Source organism: Bombus pyrosoma, linkage group LG15, assembly GCF_014825855.1.
Source record: "Bombus pyrosoma isolate SC7728 linkage group LG15, ASM1482585v1, whole genome shotgun sequence".
In the NCBI taxonomy this organism is placed as follows: domain Eukaryota; kingdom Metazoa; phylum Arthropoda; class Insecta; order Hymenoptera; family Apidae; genus Bombus; species Bombus pyrosoma.
Window position 1 is genome coordinate 9,594,083 of NC_057784.1, and position 14,683 is coordinate 9,608,765.

At 42.6% G+C, this 14,683-nt stretch overlaps 2 protein-coding genes across 25 annotated transcripts in view; one reads left to right on the plus strand and one right to left on the minus strand.

Annotated features, from left to right (window-relative positions):
* Window positions 1-14,683, minus strand: part of LOC122575525 (erythroid differentiation-related factor 1) — an 89,653-nt gene that overhangs the window by 54,580 nt on the left and 20,390 nt on the right. The window lies entirely within an intron of this gene.
* LOC122575522 (myosin-10) overlaps window positions 1-14,683 on the plus strand; it is a 74,285-nt gene that overhangs the window by 45,968 nt on the left and 13,634 nt on the right. For 4 of the 19 annotated variants that reach the window (XM_043744552.1, XM_043744545.1, XM_043744556.1 and 1 more), the window contains exons 4-15: window positions 940-1,134; window positions 2,815-2,925; window positions 3,786-3,875; window positions 4,130-4,216; window positions 5,661-5,759; window positions 7,915-7,983; window positions 9,041-9,136; window positions 9,977-10,214; window positions 11,283-11,354; window positions 12,175-12,337; window positions 13,298-13,407; window positions 14,303-14,478. In XM_043744552.1, coding sequence (XP_043600487.1) covers window positions 940-1,134; window positions 2,815-2,925; window positions 3,786-3,875; window positions 4,130-4,216; window positions 5,661-5,759; window positions 7,915-7,983; window positions 9,041-9,136; window positions 9,977-10,214; window positions 11,283-11,354; window positions 12,175-12,337; window positions 13,298-13,407; window positions 14,303-14,478 — 1,506 coding nt within the window. The remainder of the gene's footprint in view (window positions 1-939; window positions 1,135-2,814; window positions 2,926-3,785; window positions 3,876-4,129; window positions 4,217-5,660; window positions 5,760-7,914; window positions 7,984-9,040; window positions 9,137-9,976; window positions 10,215-11,282; window positions 11,355-12,174; window positions 12,338-13,297; window positions 13,408-14,302; window positions 14,479-14,683) is intronic. The other 15 variants (XM_043744546.1, XM_043744547.1, XM_043744549.1 and 12 more) reach the window with 15 other exon arrangements.

Below are 14,683 nucleotides of genomic sequence, written 5' to 3' on the forward strand. Positions count from 1 at the left end.
ATCTAGCCGATCGTTAATATCTAGTTAACTCGAGCATTCGCTCTTCCTCGACCAGTTTGCTCATTGATCGCGATGCAACGCACATTGTTGCGCGTCGTATACATCTAAGAGAATACATTAAGAATTTTACGGGAACAAATCTACCACGATATATCTCCATATATCCTCGTTACGATTCGTAATAATATTCAAAATTGCAGAGATATCGGCAGGAGCGTCGATACGATCGTCGATCTCGATAAACTATCTGAAATCGAAGGAAAGCGTTTTCCACGAATGTGCGTGCTGTTACACTTACGGTCGATCCACTTTCCAAGATTAGCTATTTTTCGAGCCTCGAAATTATCCTCGGTGTTGCTTTTCCGCTATGCAAATTAGTAGGCCATCAGACTACCGATTAAAATCCGATGCAATTTACTGGATTTTTTAGAAAAAAAGCTCCTCGATCGCTTCTCGGTTTACGACTATTGATCAGAAATTCGTTTATTTATAAACTTTCGAAAGAATAACAGGATCGAATTACCGTGCGAGTATATATCAGTATCGTCGGAACATCGTTATTAACGATACTACTTTCGATATTTCGTAACTTTCGAGTTTCTCCCTCCGGATGCGCGTCGATAGAAGACGCACGAAGGAACACGCAGGATATCATTAGGGGAACTGTTGGAGCGACATCCTCTAATTTAGCCGAGATTACAGATTACGCGAGGTTTTTATCCGCTGGAGGACGCGTATTAAGAGAAAACCAAGACGATGCGTGGATAGAGGCAGAAGAAGTTATTATAGTTAACACGATCGTTCTACTCGAATACGGATACAGACGTAGATCTCGATATGAATTTCAATACGCGTACGATTGTGAACGCAGCCAATAGGAATCTCATCGGTAACCCTAAGGATAAAGCAATAAAAATCTGTTTTTGCCTGTTAACACAGAGCGAAAGCCGAGAGGAAACGATAACAACGAGCACGAGCGTGGTGACCTCGCCGGGCACGAAGGTTGGCACCAAGACGAAGAAGAAGAAGATCGAGGGCGTCGCCGGTAACGATGCCTCGCCGAATCTCACTCCTCGCACAAAGAAGACCAAAAAGAGCAAGAAGAACGAGCTTGAAAAGGAGAACATCTCTGTGGTGAGTGAACGCACCGAAGCGTGTTCCTTAAATTTTCTGCAACACCGTACAGCCATCTACAAAGTGTTAAAAAAGAGTGAACGTTCGATAGAAATTTATAACGCGAACTCTGCGCGAACTTTTCCGGCAATCCAATAAACTAGCAGTTGTCGTGTATCACCGAGTCGGTTTTATATCTCGCTCGTACTTTATATTTCTCACGTAGCAAACGAGAAAAACAAATAACGATAGAATTTCGGCCATTGAATTTCGTTTCTTTCATTCGTCTCGACCACTTTTTTTTGTTAACAACTTGTGTTCGCGAATCGCAAACGAGAAGAGTCGTGCGCCCGCGAGCATGTTCTTCCTGCGGACAAGAAAAGGTGCCAGCCGGATGTCGAGACGATCGAATCGAGATCGAGGAACCCGCGACTGACGAAGATACCCGGTAGAAACACATGATGTGCATGAACCGTTATGTCGTGTTAATTAGCGTCGTCGAAGAAGCATCCACGTCGATAGACGATGGTCTTGGCAGAAACCGGAAGTGCCTGTTTAATCCTTATTTGCATGCTTCCGATTCCGAGCAATAGTTTCCAGGCTTTTCACTTTAATCGACGCCGAGAACGGTACCTCTACTTCTCCATTTACGTTTTCTATTTACGTTTTCCATTTACATTTTTCGCTTACATCGGTCTATCTTTCCAAGCAACGGCATTCTTAAGAGACGAATTTCTTTTTCGAGCATTCGGTAAGAATTTTCCCGTAAGAGCAGCCTTTTCAGTATCCTTTTGTCGCAAGTTTCTGAGTAATTCGATTCGTCCACGGAAAAGTTCTTCTTCAAGTCGAAAAACAACTTGCTAGTTGTCCACGGACGAAGAACATGGACTGTCTGGAAAGAAGTTTCGGTAGAAGTTCCTTCTAAAAGGAAAGCTCCTCGGAAGTTGAACATTTCCGGAGATCGATATTTAAAGTTCCGCCTCTTCTTTGCTTTCTGATAAAGTCTGCATTTTTTTCCAATAGTTCTCGACGCTGACGAGAACTTCGCCAACTATGGAATGCCGAAAGGGGATTTTCGAAGCGCTAAGGCTCGAAAAGTCAAAGTATTCCTTTATAGAAATGCCAAGCCTGATCCTTCTAACCGTCTACGTGTAGCAGATGGAAACGATATAACGTAATTTCAAATAAAAGCTTTGACCGACTAATAATTTATATCACACCGTATATACGTTATATCTTGTTACTTATATATCGTAGTTATTATTCGTACGTGTATATGCTATATTTTGATTTAATAACAATACTCGCGTTAGTAAAAATTAATTCGTAATCGTGAAAGGTGCTACGCTTTGGAAAATTGACCTATCTACAAATATCTGAACTACTTATCGCAGTAGTATCAGGTTGTCCGAAAAGTTTCTTTCGTTTTATAAGGAAATAATAGGCGCACAATGTTTTTTGTTTTATATCAGTTTATTGAATTATGTACGAACATAATAATAGAGATGTAACCTAGAGATGAACCTAGAGATCATACCTAATTCGATAAAATAATATAAAACAGAAATTGTTTTATCATCTTATGAAATGAAAAAAACTTTTCGGGCAATCTAATAAATACGTTGTATCGTTTCTGTCTACGATACGATCATGTATAACCATGTTGCATGTACAGTGTGCGCGTGTTTGTCTGTTTGTTAGAATTCTAACTTGCAAGAGCCGAGCATGCACCCCGGTCCCCGGCAGACGAATCCGGAAACCCTTGATTTCTCCGACGAAGACGATCTATCGAACGTGAACGTGAAATCTCTGGTAAGTTTCGTCGGTCAGAAACTTAAGACCGTGTAGTCTCAAACACTTTTCGCGCGATCGCGTAAAGTGGCTGCAATTTTTCCTCGTCGCACAGTCGGTCGCGATCCGGTAAATCGTTCGTGATCGGATTCGATTCAGCCCGTGGTTGCCCGTTACACGAGGCACGATCGACGTAAATTCGCCACGTGGCTCGCGTGTCCCGTTCACGCGACCGGCCAAAGAGGAATTCGTCTCGCGTGCGTCCACTCTTTCTTCGCATCTTTTTTTCTCCTTCGTTCGGTGATCGTCCGAGCGAGGAAACGCGGTCCCAAGTGGAAAAACCGTAAACTCGACGAGGTACTTTTACGATTTGTTCGAGATCGAGATCGACGTATAGCGACGAAGAACGTCGGTTTTTAGAACCGGTCTTAGAAACAGAGACCGTAACTGTCGATCAAATTAAGAAAGTTGAAATATGAAAATTCGTAGGTTAATTTATTGCCGACATATAGTCGAGGAGCAACGAAGATTAATCTTGTATAAATTTGTCGATAAGTATTTATTCGCATAATAGTACCATTGATTTATTGATCCTATCGAAAAGTACAAAGAGAACGCTTCGGGCGTTCTCTGATATAGAAACAGCAGAGGTAGAGAAATTGCTAATCAATTCCTTTGTTAAATTGTTACTCGTAAATTATCCTGCATGTATAGCGAATGTAACGATGTAATCACCCACGAGTATCGTGATATATCGAGGTTTCTCTGCAATGACGATAGTAGAAGTCCGATCGAAATAGCCCAAGTAGACTATGAATCACCGTATATCCAGTCGCATGTGATTAGCTTTGTACCCTGTGCATTGTATTTTGTGCATGCAGACACAGAATTATGTATCGGAGGCGACTCGAAACGAGCAAGATCGATGTACGAAGGAAAAGATCGCGACTGGCGTGTCGATCAAACAGTTGGTAAGTATGGAAAAAAACCATAATTAAGCCACTTACTTTTAGTCTTTCTAATTTTTCGTACGTATCTTCTAATCGACTATTTTATGTCGCGTGATTGACAATTAGTGTCATTTATCAGATTTACTCGTTGTCACTCTTTTAACGACCGTTTTTTTATATAACGAACGCTTGTTCGCGCGGCTGAAACGACAAAAGAAAACCGCTTTAATGGCTGTCGAATTACACTTTGTCAGTTGTTATTTTGTCACTAACAGTGTCGTAGCTTTGGCGACATCTCGAACATGAGCGACGGCGATCAGACTGCGTACGGGAAAACCAATCACGCCATGGACACCGAAGAGGTTTGTATATTTTATCATCTTGCCACCCACTTTCGCGTTTCAATTTTCGTTATTTCTAGTTAAGATGTTATAATTGATCCGTAAGCAACTATTTTAAGAGGGTAGTTCATCCCTGTCGGGTGGAAATTACAGTTAGATCGCGGATATTAATCGCGCAAATTCCTATGCAAATTTCATTTACAGAATTAAGACGGTGGCATCTACGTAGGAAATCGTAGAATCTGTTGAATACCACAGACAATTAAATATTACATCGATCGAAATTCTCACGAATGCGTAAATATTCCCAAACTATATCTAATAGTCGCAAACTAAATCGAATTCGATATGCGCGATGAACAATTTCAAATAAATTTTCGACTCGCTTCGCGTATTATCTCGCGTATTCTGTGTGAACTACTCCCTTAAGTAATGCACTTGGAAGAGACCAGCTTTAACCCTCGACACATAGACTCTAATTGCCTAAAAATATTCGCGGCACGTATGGAAAATAACCCGTTGCCACTTGTCAGGTTTTTCCTTCGCTTTGTTAACCTTTGACTAACGGAACGACGGAAGGCTAACCTGAACGAGATGGTGTGGGTAATTTGGAAAGATGATTCGGTATCCGAGAGAAGAACCTTCGTAGTCGAGGGTTAACGAGCATGTAACGAGAACCCATGGTCAATTTCGCAACGATAGATCGGCAAAGTTCTTCATGTTTTTTTTTTTCTGTCTTCCCTGAAAAATCGCCATATAGCATAAGTCCCTATTTTTGAGTTCTTTTTTTTTTGGCTGGCCGCGTCGATGGAAAAGTAGAAACGTTGAATCGATTCAATTCGCTCTCGAGCTAATTGGAGTTGTTCGCGAGCATGTTGCTCGGCATTCGATGTTTCGTGGTACGACAGAAGAATGACAGCCCTATTAACAGTTATTACTGCATGAGCTACTTCGAACTTCCGTTATTTCGCTTCACGATGTGTGGCAATAGGATTAACCGAACGACAAACAAATAATTTATCCTGATTATCGTAACAGCATACTAATCGCATAACGAGTGCGAGCTTCGTGACGCTCGTTAAAACCTCTCTGTCTCTTTAATCCTGAAAAACTTTCGCAACATATCGTTATCGTGGATGACACTTCGCCTCGGTACGTTTGTGTCTCTTTCGGAATGCAATAACGTCGAACAGATGCGATAACACGTTTTGTTAGGAGAAAAATAGGAAGGTTATCGTTTGGTTAACACCGCAAATAACGTTGCGGTGGTATCGTTACAAGATGACAATATCGAAGCAAAACTCTGTCGCGTAATAACGTTTCGAGATTGAATTTATAAAAATTAGGAAATACACGGACGAGAAGGTTTTCCGAGATAAATAAGGTCACGAAGCTCGCCACTCCGCGAAACTATCCGCAACTCGCTGCTAATCTGACTTCCCATTGACGCTCCCAACGATCGTAGAAAGCAAGGTCGCTGGGTGATCTGCGAGTATGCGAGAAGGGTTACTCGAAGTTCACCAAAGACGCGCTAGTCTTCACCGGGGTGTCGGTCAAGGCCCTCGTAAGTACCTTTCGTGAACCTGTTGGACGACATCGGGGACTGCTGGAATGTTTCATCTTTGCTATTCTCGTCGAACAAAAAGAATACAAAGGAGAAAAAGTAGAAAAACGACCTGATATCGCGTACAATTATCTATAGAACAATTATCTTCAATTGTTAAAATTTTCGATCTATGAAAATCCTCTGCGATAAACGTTCAAATGTTTTCATGTGCCGCTATACGACGAGTACGAAGAATAACGTCGCTACAGTCCGACGTTTAATTTTCTTTTTTACGATTTCGTAATTATAACTTTATCGTAGGATCATCGTATAGTCGTCCTGTGCCAAAAATAAGCAACGTGCACAAAGAATGGATCGAAGAATTTCCCGAGTGCACGTGAGCGATTCGCTCGAGTACGCCGCGCCGCACCGTCGTCGAAGATACCGAGACGTTTTGCCGTGCAGTCGGTCGCCGTAACACCGCGAATGCTGTCTCTCCATTTAAGGGAGGGCCGGCTTTGATAATAACCTACTACTCATTTGCCCCACTTTGTGCAGCCAGCAATGGCCGAGAATCGAGGTCTTACGAGTTTTTCGCCGCGTGTATCCGTCGTTTATCGGTTATCCGGTTACGGATTTCGAGACGAGTGACATAATTCCTTGGCATCGTAGCCTCCGCTGCACATACTCAGTGAAATCGTCTCAGTTCCAACTCGTTCTATCGCTCTTTCTTTTTTTTCTTTTTTTTTTAACGAGCACGAAGCAGCCTATTTTTTAATTTTTTCATCGATTTCTATCGTCTTTTCTTTTCTTTTTTTTCAATAATTTACGATTATCGACTACGTAACAGTGCGTATCGACAAAATTGGCGGAGAAACTTTGAAATTTCAATTTGCATAGATCCGGCTGGAGAACAGATGAGAAGGAAGTATTCGCGTCGTGTCGGAGAAAGCATCGGGCCGGGTCCGTGCCAAAAAGAAAGGCTATTCGAGCGAAGCTCAAGCCCGGGAAACAATTCCAGCTGTCTCCGTGGTTCGCCCCTCTCGTTTCTTTTCTTCTTCTCTCTCCTTCGTCCTCTTTTCTTTCTCTTTGGCGATGCAGCGGTTGGCGACGATTTTGTATCGACCAATTGGCGACCGACAACCTTTTAAGGCGCTTCTCTGCCAATTCGGTCACGTTAGCGCGTACCCAGCACTGTGGTTTGTTTATCAGTTAACGATTCTCTTGCTCGACTGGAAATTTAGTTAACACAGGCCTGTGGTACGCTAAGATTTCGCCGCGAGCTGGCTCAGTCTAATTCCTTCGGTCAACGCTTTTTCTCCAATAGGAGAATATTCTATGGATCTTCTATGTACCGAACGATGCAACGGTAAAGGTAAAAGAAAAGTTGAAGATCCCATACAAGTTTAAAATCTACCAGTTTCGATGGAGCTTGGTAGATCGCGGTCGTTTCGCGCGCTTTTACATTTTCACGAAGACGATTAAAAATACGAAACACGGTTGGAGAATCGTTTTACGCGATAAACGCTGCAAAAGGTATTATACTCGAACATTACACGCGATCTGCGAATATCACCTGCATTTCTACGTTTTTGCGTGAACGCATAAAAGTCCGCGGTGTAAACGTAGATCAGAATTATCTCTACGCGTTATAAAATTCTCGCGTCGTTTCTAACAACATTTTTCAAACGCGAAAATCTACATTTACGCTACTTTTGTATCGTAATTGTGCGTATACTTGCCTGCTTCCTACCACGCTTCAAGAATAATTCGTAAGAATCTTCGAAAGCAAATACAATGTAAAAGATAAAAGAAGGAGACGTCGCGAAAAGCAAAGAAAGAAGCAGAAAGAAAAACAGAAAATATCTCGAAAAGTAAAGAATTCAAAGAGATAACAATAGGAAGCGTGGTGGAAGGTAAACAGCTGTAGAATATTAGCTCAAGTAATTCGCCTTGCGTCTGGCAAGCAAAAAAAGAAAGGGGAGAAGGGGAATTCCAGAGACCGCCAACCGCTGAATCTCTCCAACTCTAGAACGAAGGTAGCGCTTCGAATATTTACCACACGACACTAACCCGCAGCCCGTGCTGTTTCTTTCTTTTTGTTCGGTGCCTTCCCCGGCCCCGGAATGCATGAAACCTTAATCGAAAACTTACGAAACCGACCTCGGGACAGAGGGCTTCCTACTGTAGTTTGGCAAACTTAACGAGCGAGGGTAAGGACACGGATCGACCGAAGCTCGAGGTAAGACCCCCGAAACACATAACCACAAATACGGTCGATTCGCACCAAGGTTTTATCTATCCTCACTTTTCTTCTCATTCTCCAACGCTTCTCGCCTGCCACGCCGTTCTTCGAACGCAGCTTCACTTCTCAGCATCCATCTATTATTATTTCTCCGCCAAATGTTTGACGAACAGGTTTTGCTTCTACTTTTGATCACTTCGTTGAACAAGATCGTAGTGCCCCTTACAAATTGCTCTAGTCTATCTCGTAATTCGATTGAAACGAAAATTTTGTTTCGTTCGGTTTATCATATCAGTTTGTTATTCGACGTAGCGCTAATATGTAGCAGACATTGTAAAAATTAGATGTTTCTGCGATTTTCGTTTCAATCTGCTGGATCTGCAAACGATTGGACGATTCCTTAGGCTACTTCCACACGGAGATACGTGGATCGTGATACGCGTATGATACAGATGGCACGTGTATTAGCTCTGGAGGCGTCGAACAACGGAATGCGATTTCGGTTAATCTATGTCACGCTGTATGCTGTATAAATAAACGTGACAAATAACGTTGCGCCGAAAAAAAACACGATGCTATCGTAGTTCAATTTTTTTATTGTTCGAATATTTTTGACGGTAACTGTATCAACGAACAGCAGTCTCTCGTATTTTGCTTTCGTGTCGTAGCTTGTCTCCGTGTGAAACTACCTTTAGTCCTCTCGTTCTGTACCGTTTGGGAAGCTTTTTGGAGCGCACCCAACACTCGCACGAAGCGTCCTAGTTTTACCACGTAATAAGAACGTTCACCGTGGGCACGGTTTATCTTTGAAAATTCGCATATCCTCTAAATTCACAGAAAACTAAAACTATTCGCATAAAACAAATGAAATAAAGGAAACTCCGCTTATACTTTTCTCCGATCAGCGAGACACGCTTTCATGCTCACGCTGAACAAGCTTCGGACTAGATCGAAGCGTGCACACATTCACGAGGTGTTCTCCCTCGACGACAAGACCAGGGCTGAAGGCTTTCGAGCACTTCTCGTTTGACGCGTGCACTGTTTGTGTTTACAGAAGTCGAGCTTCAATAAATTCGACGCCCTCAGCAAGAAGACGGTGCTGCATGTGCGTTCGATCGACGCGGGCAAAGTGCAACAGCAGCTGAACGCCGTAAGCTCCCGCTCTCTCTCACTCTCTCTCTCTCTCTCTCTCTCTTCCTTTGGATACTTTAACATTGACGTACTTAACCCTTCAGCCGCGAAGAGCGCGTAAATAGCCTTCCTGTTTCGAGCTGTTGGCGTGGAATCGATCGTTTTAGCTCGTCCACTTTTCCTCTCATAGCCGAGCAAACACAAAGGAGCTGATCGGTCGAAAAGAAAATCCCGGCTGAAGGATTAACTTTTTAATTATAAAAAGCTACCACTGTCTTCTTCGAAATATTAGTTTGTCACAGGAAGTTACGGCATCCGGTGCTATTAATATACGAGTACACGCTGGCTACATCTTTCTTTCATCTTCGTCTTAAAGGAAGATCTTTATCGTCGGCTTAACCAAAGTGTAGATAATCGAAGGGGTAATATTTAGATCGTACCTGTTAGAAGAGGAGAAAATCTATTGATCTCGTATCGAAAAGTACAAAAGTTTCTTACCGCGAATATCTGTGATTCAGTTTACGACACGTCCGAACAAGTACTTGATCTTTAGTTAGTCTCTGTTGGTTTACTCGAATTACTGGAAAATTGTCGCTTTAATAACGCGTAACGACGCGATACGCTTCTCAGAAATGATATAACGCAGAGCATAAAAATGTAAATATCCTCTTTAAAGACTGTGGTATCGCGTTCGAGTTGTCAACTCGTTCCCGCAATCTGTCAGTTTGCTCGGCTCCGATCGGAGTAATTGGGACAAGGAAAACAGGCCGGTTAAAGGGAACGAGATGATGATACGGGTGAAAAATAAAAGAGCGAGGAAAAAGTGGGGGATCGGTAAAGGAATAATGGAATTTGACAGCAGGTGGGTCAAAACGGCGACACGAATCCCAATTGCCGTAGCTGCGGCAAGGTCGTCTTCCAAATGGAACAGACAAAGGCCGAGGGTCTAGTTTGGCACAAGAATTGCTTCCGGTGCGTGCAGTGTAGCAAGCAGCTTAACGTGGACAATTACGAGAGCCACGAGAGCACGCTTTACTGTAAGCCACACTTCAAGGAACTCTTCCAACCGAAACCGGTTGAAGAGTCCGACGAGCCTGGTAAGTCGATCACACCACACCGTTTACGCCACGTTCACCTCAAGCTCTGCTAGTCGTAGGCGGAACTCGCCTTAAAATAGCCTCCGATCTAATCTCCGCGAATCTTTCTCGTCGCTTTGATATCACCGCCTTCTCTCGCTGGAAATCACCACTACGTGACAATTTCTTTCTTCTTTCTTCTTATTACGTATCTCTTTTTTTCGCTGCACTCGTGACACGAACGTTGGATTTAGAAATCGTAACAGACAGATTCTTACGATGCGTCGTCGCTGTAGACTTTAAAGATTCGCGAGGTTAACCCTTCAACAGCAAGTAAATATACGATACGGTGCTACAAATATCACGTTATATATACAGATTACCTATAGTTAAAGAAGAGATATTCAAATTTAGTAATAGATATAACATAAGAATTAACAACCACGAAAACCCACTAGTTACTCAATTACGTGACACGATCAGATCCGCAGGCTAAAAAGACATTACCCTCTAGATTTAAACATTAGATTCAACTAGAATCATTTATTATTCACGTTATAGTACCACGCTAAAATAATTTACTTATAATTTCCAATGAGAATCGATTGTAAACTACTTCCAAATAAAAAAAAAAAAAAAATATCATATCGTAGGAAAATCACGCGGGAACAATACGACGAGTTATTTATTTTCAAGTGGTTCGTTCTAAATTCTTGGTTACTTTGTTATCGCACTGTCAAAGGATTGAAAGAACAGGGACGAACGAGATCTGTTTTTCCAATTTTCCACAGAGAATAACAAAGCGATAGATTACGCGTCGTAAAGCAAATAACGATGAGAAAAAAATGGAGGGTTTGCCTTTGGTCGAAGGAAATACGATCGACGTTACGGACGAATGGGTGAAATAAACTCTCGTATATCGCGCGCGGCACCCAACGCTCAGGTCCCCCTCTTTAACGTAGTCACTGAAAATTGCTCTCCTTCCCCTCTATTCTCCCGTTCCTGCAGTCGTTTCCTCCCTCTATATAATTACACGTAAATGCAGAGAGATCGTTAATGCAACAAAGAGATGTCTTGTGAACTTCGTAGTGCGACCTCGAAAGCCGGAGCTGATCATACGGGAGAACGAGCCGAAAGAGCTGCCGCCTGATGTGGTCAGAGGTAATGGTTCTGACTGGTGGTAGTGTGCGACCAAGCGACGACTAAAGTCGTCCAAGAGTGGATTTTCTAACAGTTGCCTAACCGTTTTGCAGATTGCACCCATTTTAATACCGCTGATTTATCGTTAACAACGACATACGCATTTGTATTATCATAATTTTTTATTTTGTTTTTCTTCTTTCATACCCTAATCGGTTCTTTGGTTTGATTAATTCTTCATTTCGTTGTGGAGTGCGAGGATGCTGTAACGTCGAGTAGCGAGACAAAATCATCGTTGCATGACGACGATCTCGAGTCCGCGGTGGAATAATCGTAAAAAATACTTAATGCGAATATCAAGCGAATTCGTGATTAGGGTACGTTCAATTATCGATCAAGAATGGCGAATTTCTCGTATCTGTCTTATCGCTTTTTTATCTTAATAGCAGAAACGTTGGCTTTCCATACGAGAATTCTTTAACATTGAAACTATTAAGATTCAAATTATTAGCTGCGAATGCGGTATGAGACACGTATGATCGACAAATAAGAGTTGCTTTCCAAGCACAGCGGACACGAGATCGTCGTGAACCGATTCACTCCGTTCCCAAACGACTAACTCGCTCGGTAAAACCTCTTTAGAGCGAACTCAACGATTTTATCACAGCTTGACTAGACTCCCGAACGCATTCAGAGAACAGAGTCGCCTACCGGGCCATTAGAAATCATAACCATCGCATCGACAACAGCGTATCATCGATGTACGCGAAATATAGTGGCGGGATTACCGTCTTACGAGAATATCGGACGAAAGAAAAATATTATTTAATCTCCGTTACAGCCTCAGACAAACCGGACCTGGGTCTCGAGGAGTTGTCGAGCCTGAACGTGAAGTCCCGGTTTCAAGTGTTCGAGAAGGCCGGTACGGAGACCAACGAGATCGAAAGGTCGCCGTCGCAGATCGCTGTCAAGAGGTCTCCCAGTATCTTAAGCAAGCTCGCCAAGTGAGTAATTCATCGTTTCGGTGGAGTCACCTACGTTATTCAGCCCGTCGTATCGTTCTCCTGGCCTCACTCTCTCCTCTCTTGTTCCAACGGCCATATACGATGGCATCGTGGGTCGAGGAGATGGTTCTCAGCCGTGACACAGATTCGTTTCCACCAGTTGGACACAACGAGGACTCTGTGACTCCAACCGCTCGACGTTTTTCTCGGAACGCTGATAATCTTTTAACTTATCATCCTTCTTTTTAATCGAATTCTTCTTTTTCATTTATTCCGCGTTTCCAACTTTTTACTTTACGATTCGTTTCGATAGCAAGTTGGTAGACGAGGCTATTTACAACCGTAGCATTGCGTCGGATATAAAGTACGTAAAAATATTACCCGTAGCTTGAAAGATCGATGGTTCAACGATGAAAGTACGTGCAGCGTTGTAGCTTTTTAAATATCCTTTAACATGGCCTTTTTCATTCTTGTTTAGAAGCAACAGTCGGAAAGAATTTCTCCATGTAATTGTCCCTCTCTAAACAATCGAAACTAATTAAAAAATTAAAACTGGAAACGCGTGACATCGGTGTTCCAATAGACTAAGAATTCCTAGAATCGAAGAAGGAAACGACGTAGCTCGTTAACCGAAGAAAGTATCGCAAACACGAAAGATTGGCGATTAAGTAACGCGATGAAATATCAAACGTACTAAATATCTGCTAAATATCTGCATCGCTCGAGAATGTGCAAGCGCAGACTTTACGAACATAAAATAGTAGGGCGAACGATGAATTTGCTAACGCGTCCGTGATTGCGACAAGATCATGTTTGATCGATCAGCGATCTTTTCTCGTGGCCATAAGCCAGTGCATAAAAGAACACCGTGAACAGGCACCTGTGTCGGCGTTGTTCGTGCGTCAGGCAATTAAAATTCGTCGGAATGTTTGTGACTACTTTGTACGTCTTTTTGTCCAGATTTCAAGCCAAGGGCATGGATATCGGAGTAGCGGACGAATCTCTGAATGGGATCCCTTACGAAGAGTCGAGCGAGAGCGAGGAGGAAGAAGAAGCGGAGGAAACGGAGGGTGAGGAAACGAAGAAACATTTAATTGAAATCGAGACTTTACGTAGTCCGATGTTTCGAGCTCTTCTCTCGGGTTTTCCCCTCTCTCACTGCGTTCCCTTTGCCCCGATGGAAGGCTGCTGTATTTCTGCGAGAGAGGCAGCTCTTTTTGCAAGCTTTCTCCTTGTACTCGATGGGAATAGCGTGATCGGAAAAGCTTCGCGTAGCGGTTTGACAGCTACGAAATAACGTTTTATCGTCAAGTGCTATAAGCAATTTTCCATAAGATCGAGCGAATTAAATTCGATCCGTGGAAGAATTCCTCAGCCGATGAAATTTTCTTCTTTATAGGATCTTTCCTCCCTTCATCGTATTGTTCTTTGCTCGATAATACGACCTTTGCTAAACTCTTTATCGAATTTGAAAAACATTTCTGTTCGTGTCTACGATACTGGAATATTTGCTACGCTATTAACGTCGGAATTATTAATTGTTCCAGTAATTTCCAATCGCTTGAACGAATTTAATGAATCTGAATTAGTCAAACAACGTCGAACAATCCTGAAAGCATTACGTATAATCTTCTCCCTTGAATGAAAAGTTCCAACTACAACGACGAATTACAACGTCGAATTATAAGTTGGAATCGTAACGGCGAATTATAACTTCAAGTTATAATTTCGAATTAGAACGTGGAATTGTAACTTGGAATTACAACCTCAAACATACAAGTTTCAATCGTAACACTGAATTATCATTTATTGTACCATTGCAATGTTAAAACGACGAACTACAACTTTCGATAGCACTCTTCGAATGACGACATCAAAGTATAACTTGGAGTTGTAACGTCGAACAATAGCGTGTGATTAATTGCAAATGGAATCGTAACTTCTCAAATTATTCGTGTTTCACAGAGCTGGACAGCGAGATCGTGAAGGCGAAACGCGCGACCCGCGAGCGTCCGATCAGCTTCACAAAAATGGACGACATAAAGAATCGCTGGGAGACGACCAGTCAGCAAGGGAGACGCGAAGTTCAACGAGAGGCGAGGAAGGAGGAGATCGCTGGAATTCGTTCGAGATTGTTCATGGTAAAATCGCGTTCGTTTTCGGGCTCGTTGAACCGTTACCATTCGTTTAATTCCGCGTTTCGAGGAAGAGGCGATGAGCGCGGGGCGTTCGACATCGTTTCCAGAGCATCTAAATCGCCGGCGATGTAATGATGTAGTGCGGGGGTAATGACATCGAGCCCATTAGACGTAGACGCAGAAAAACTTGAAGAGAAGGAAATGTGGC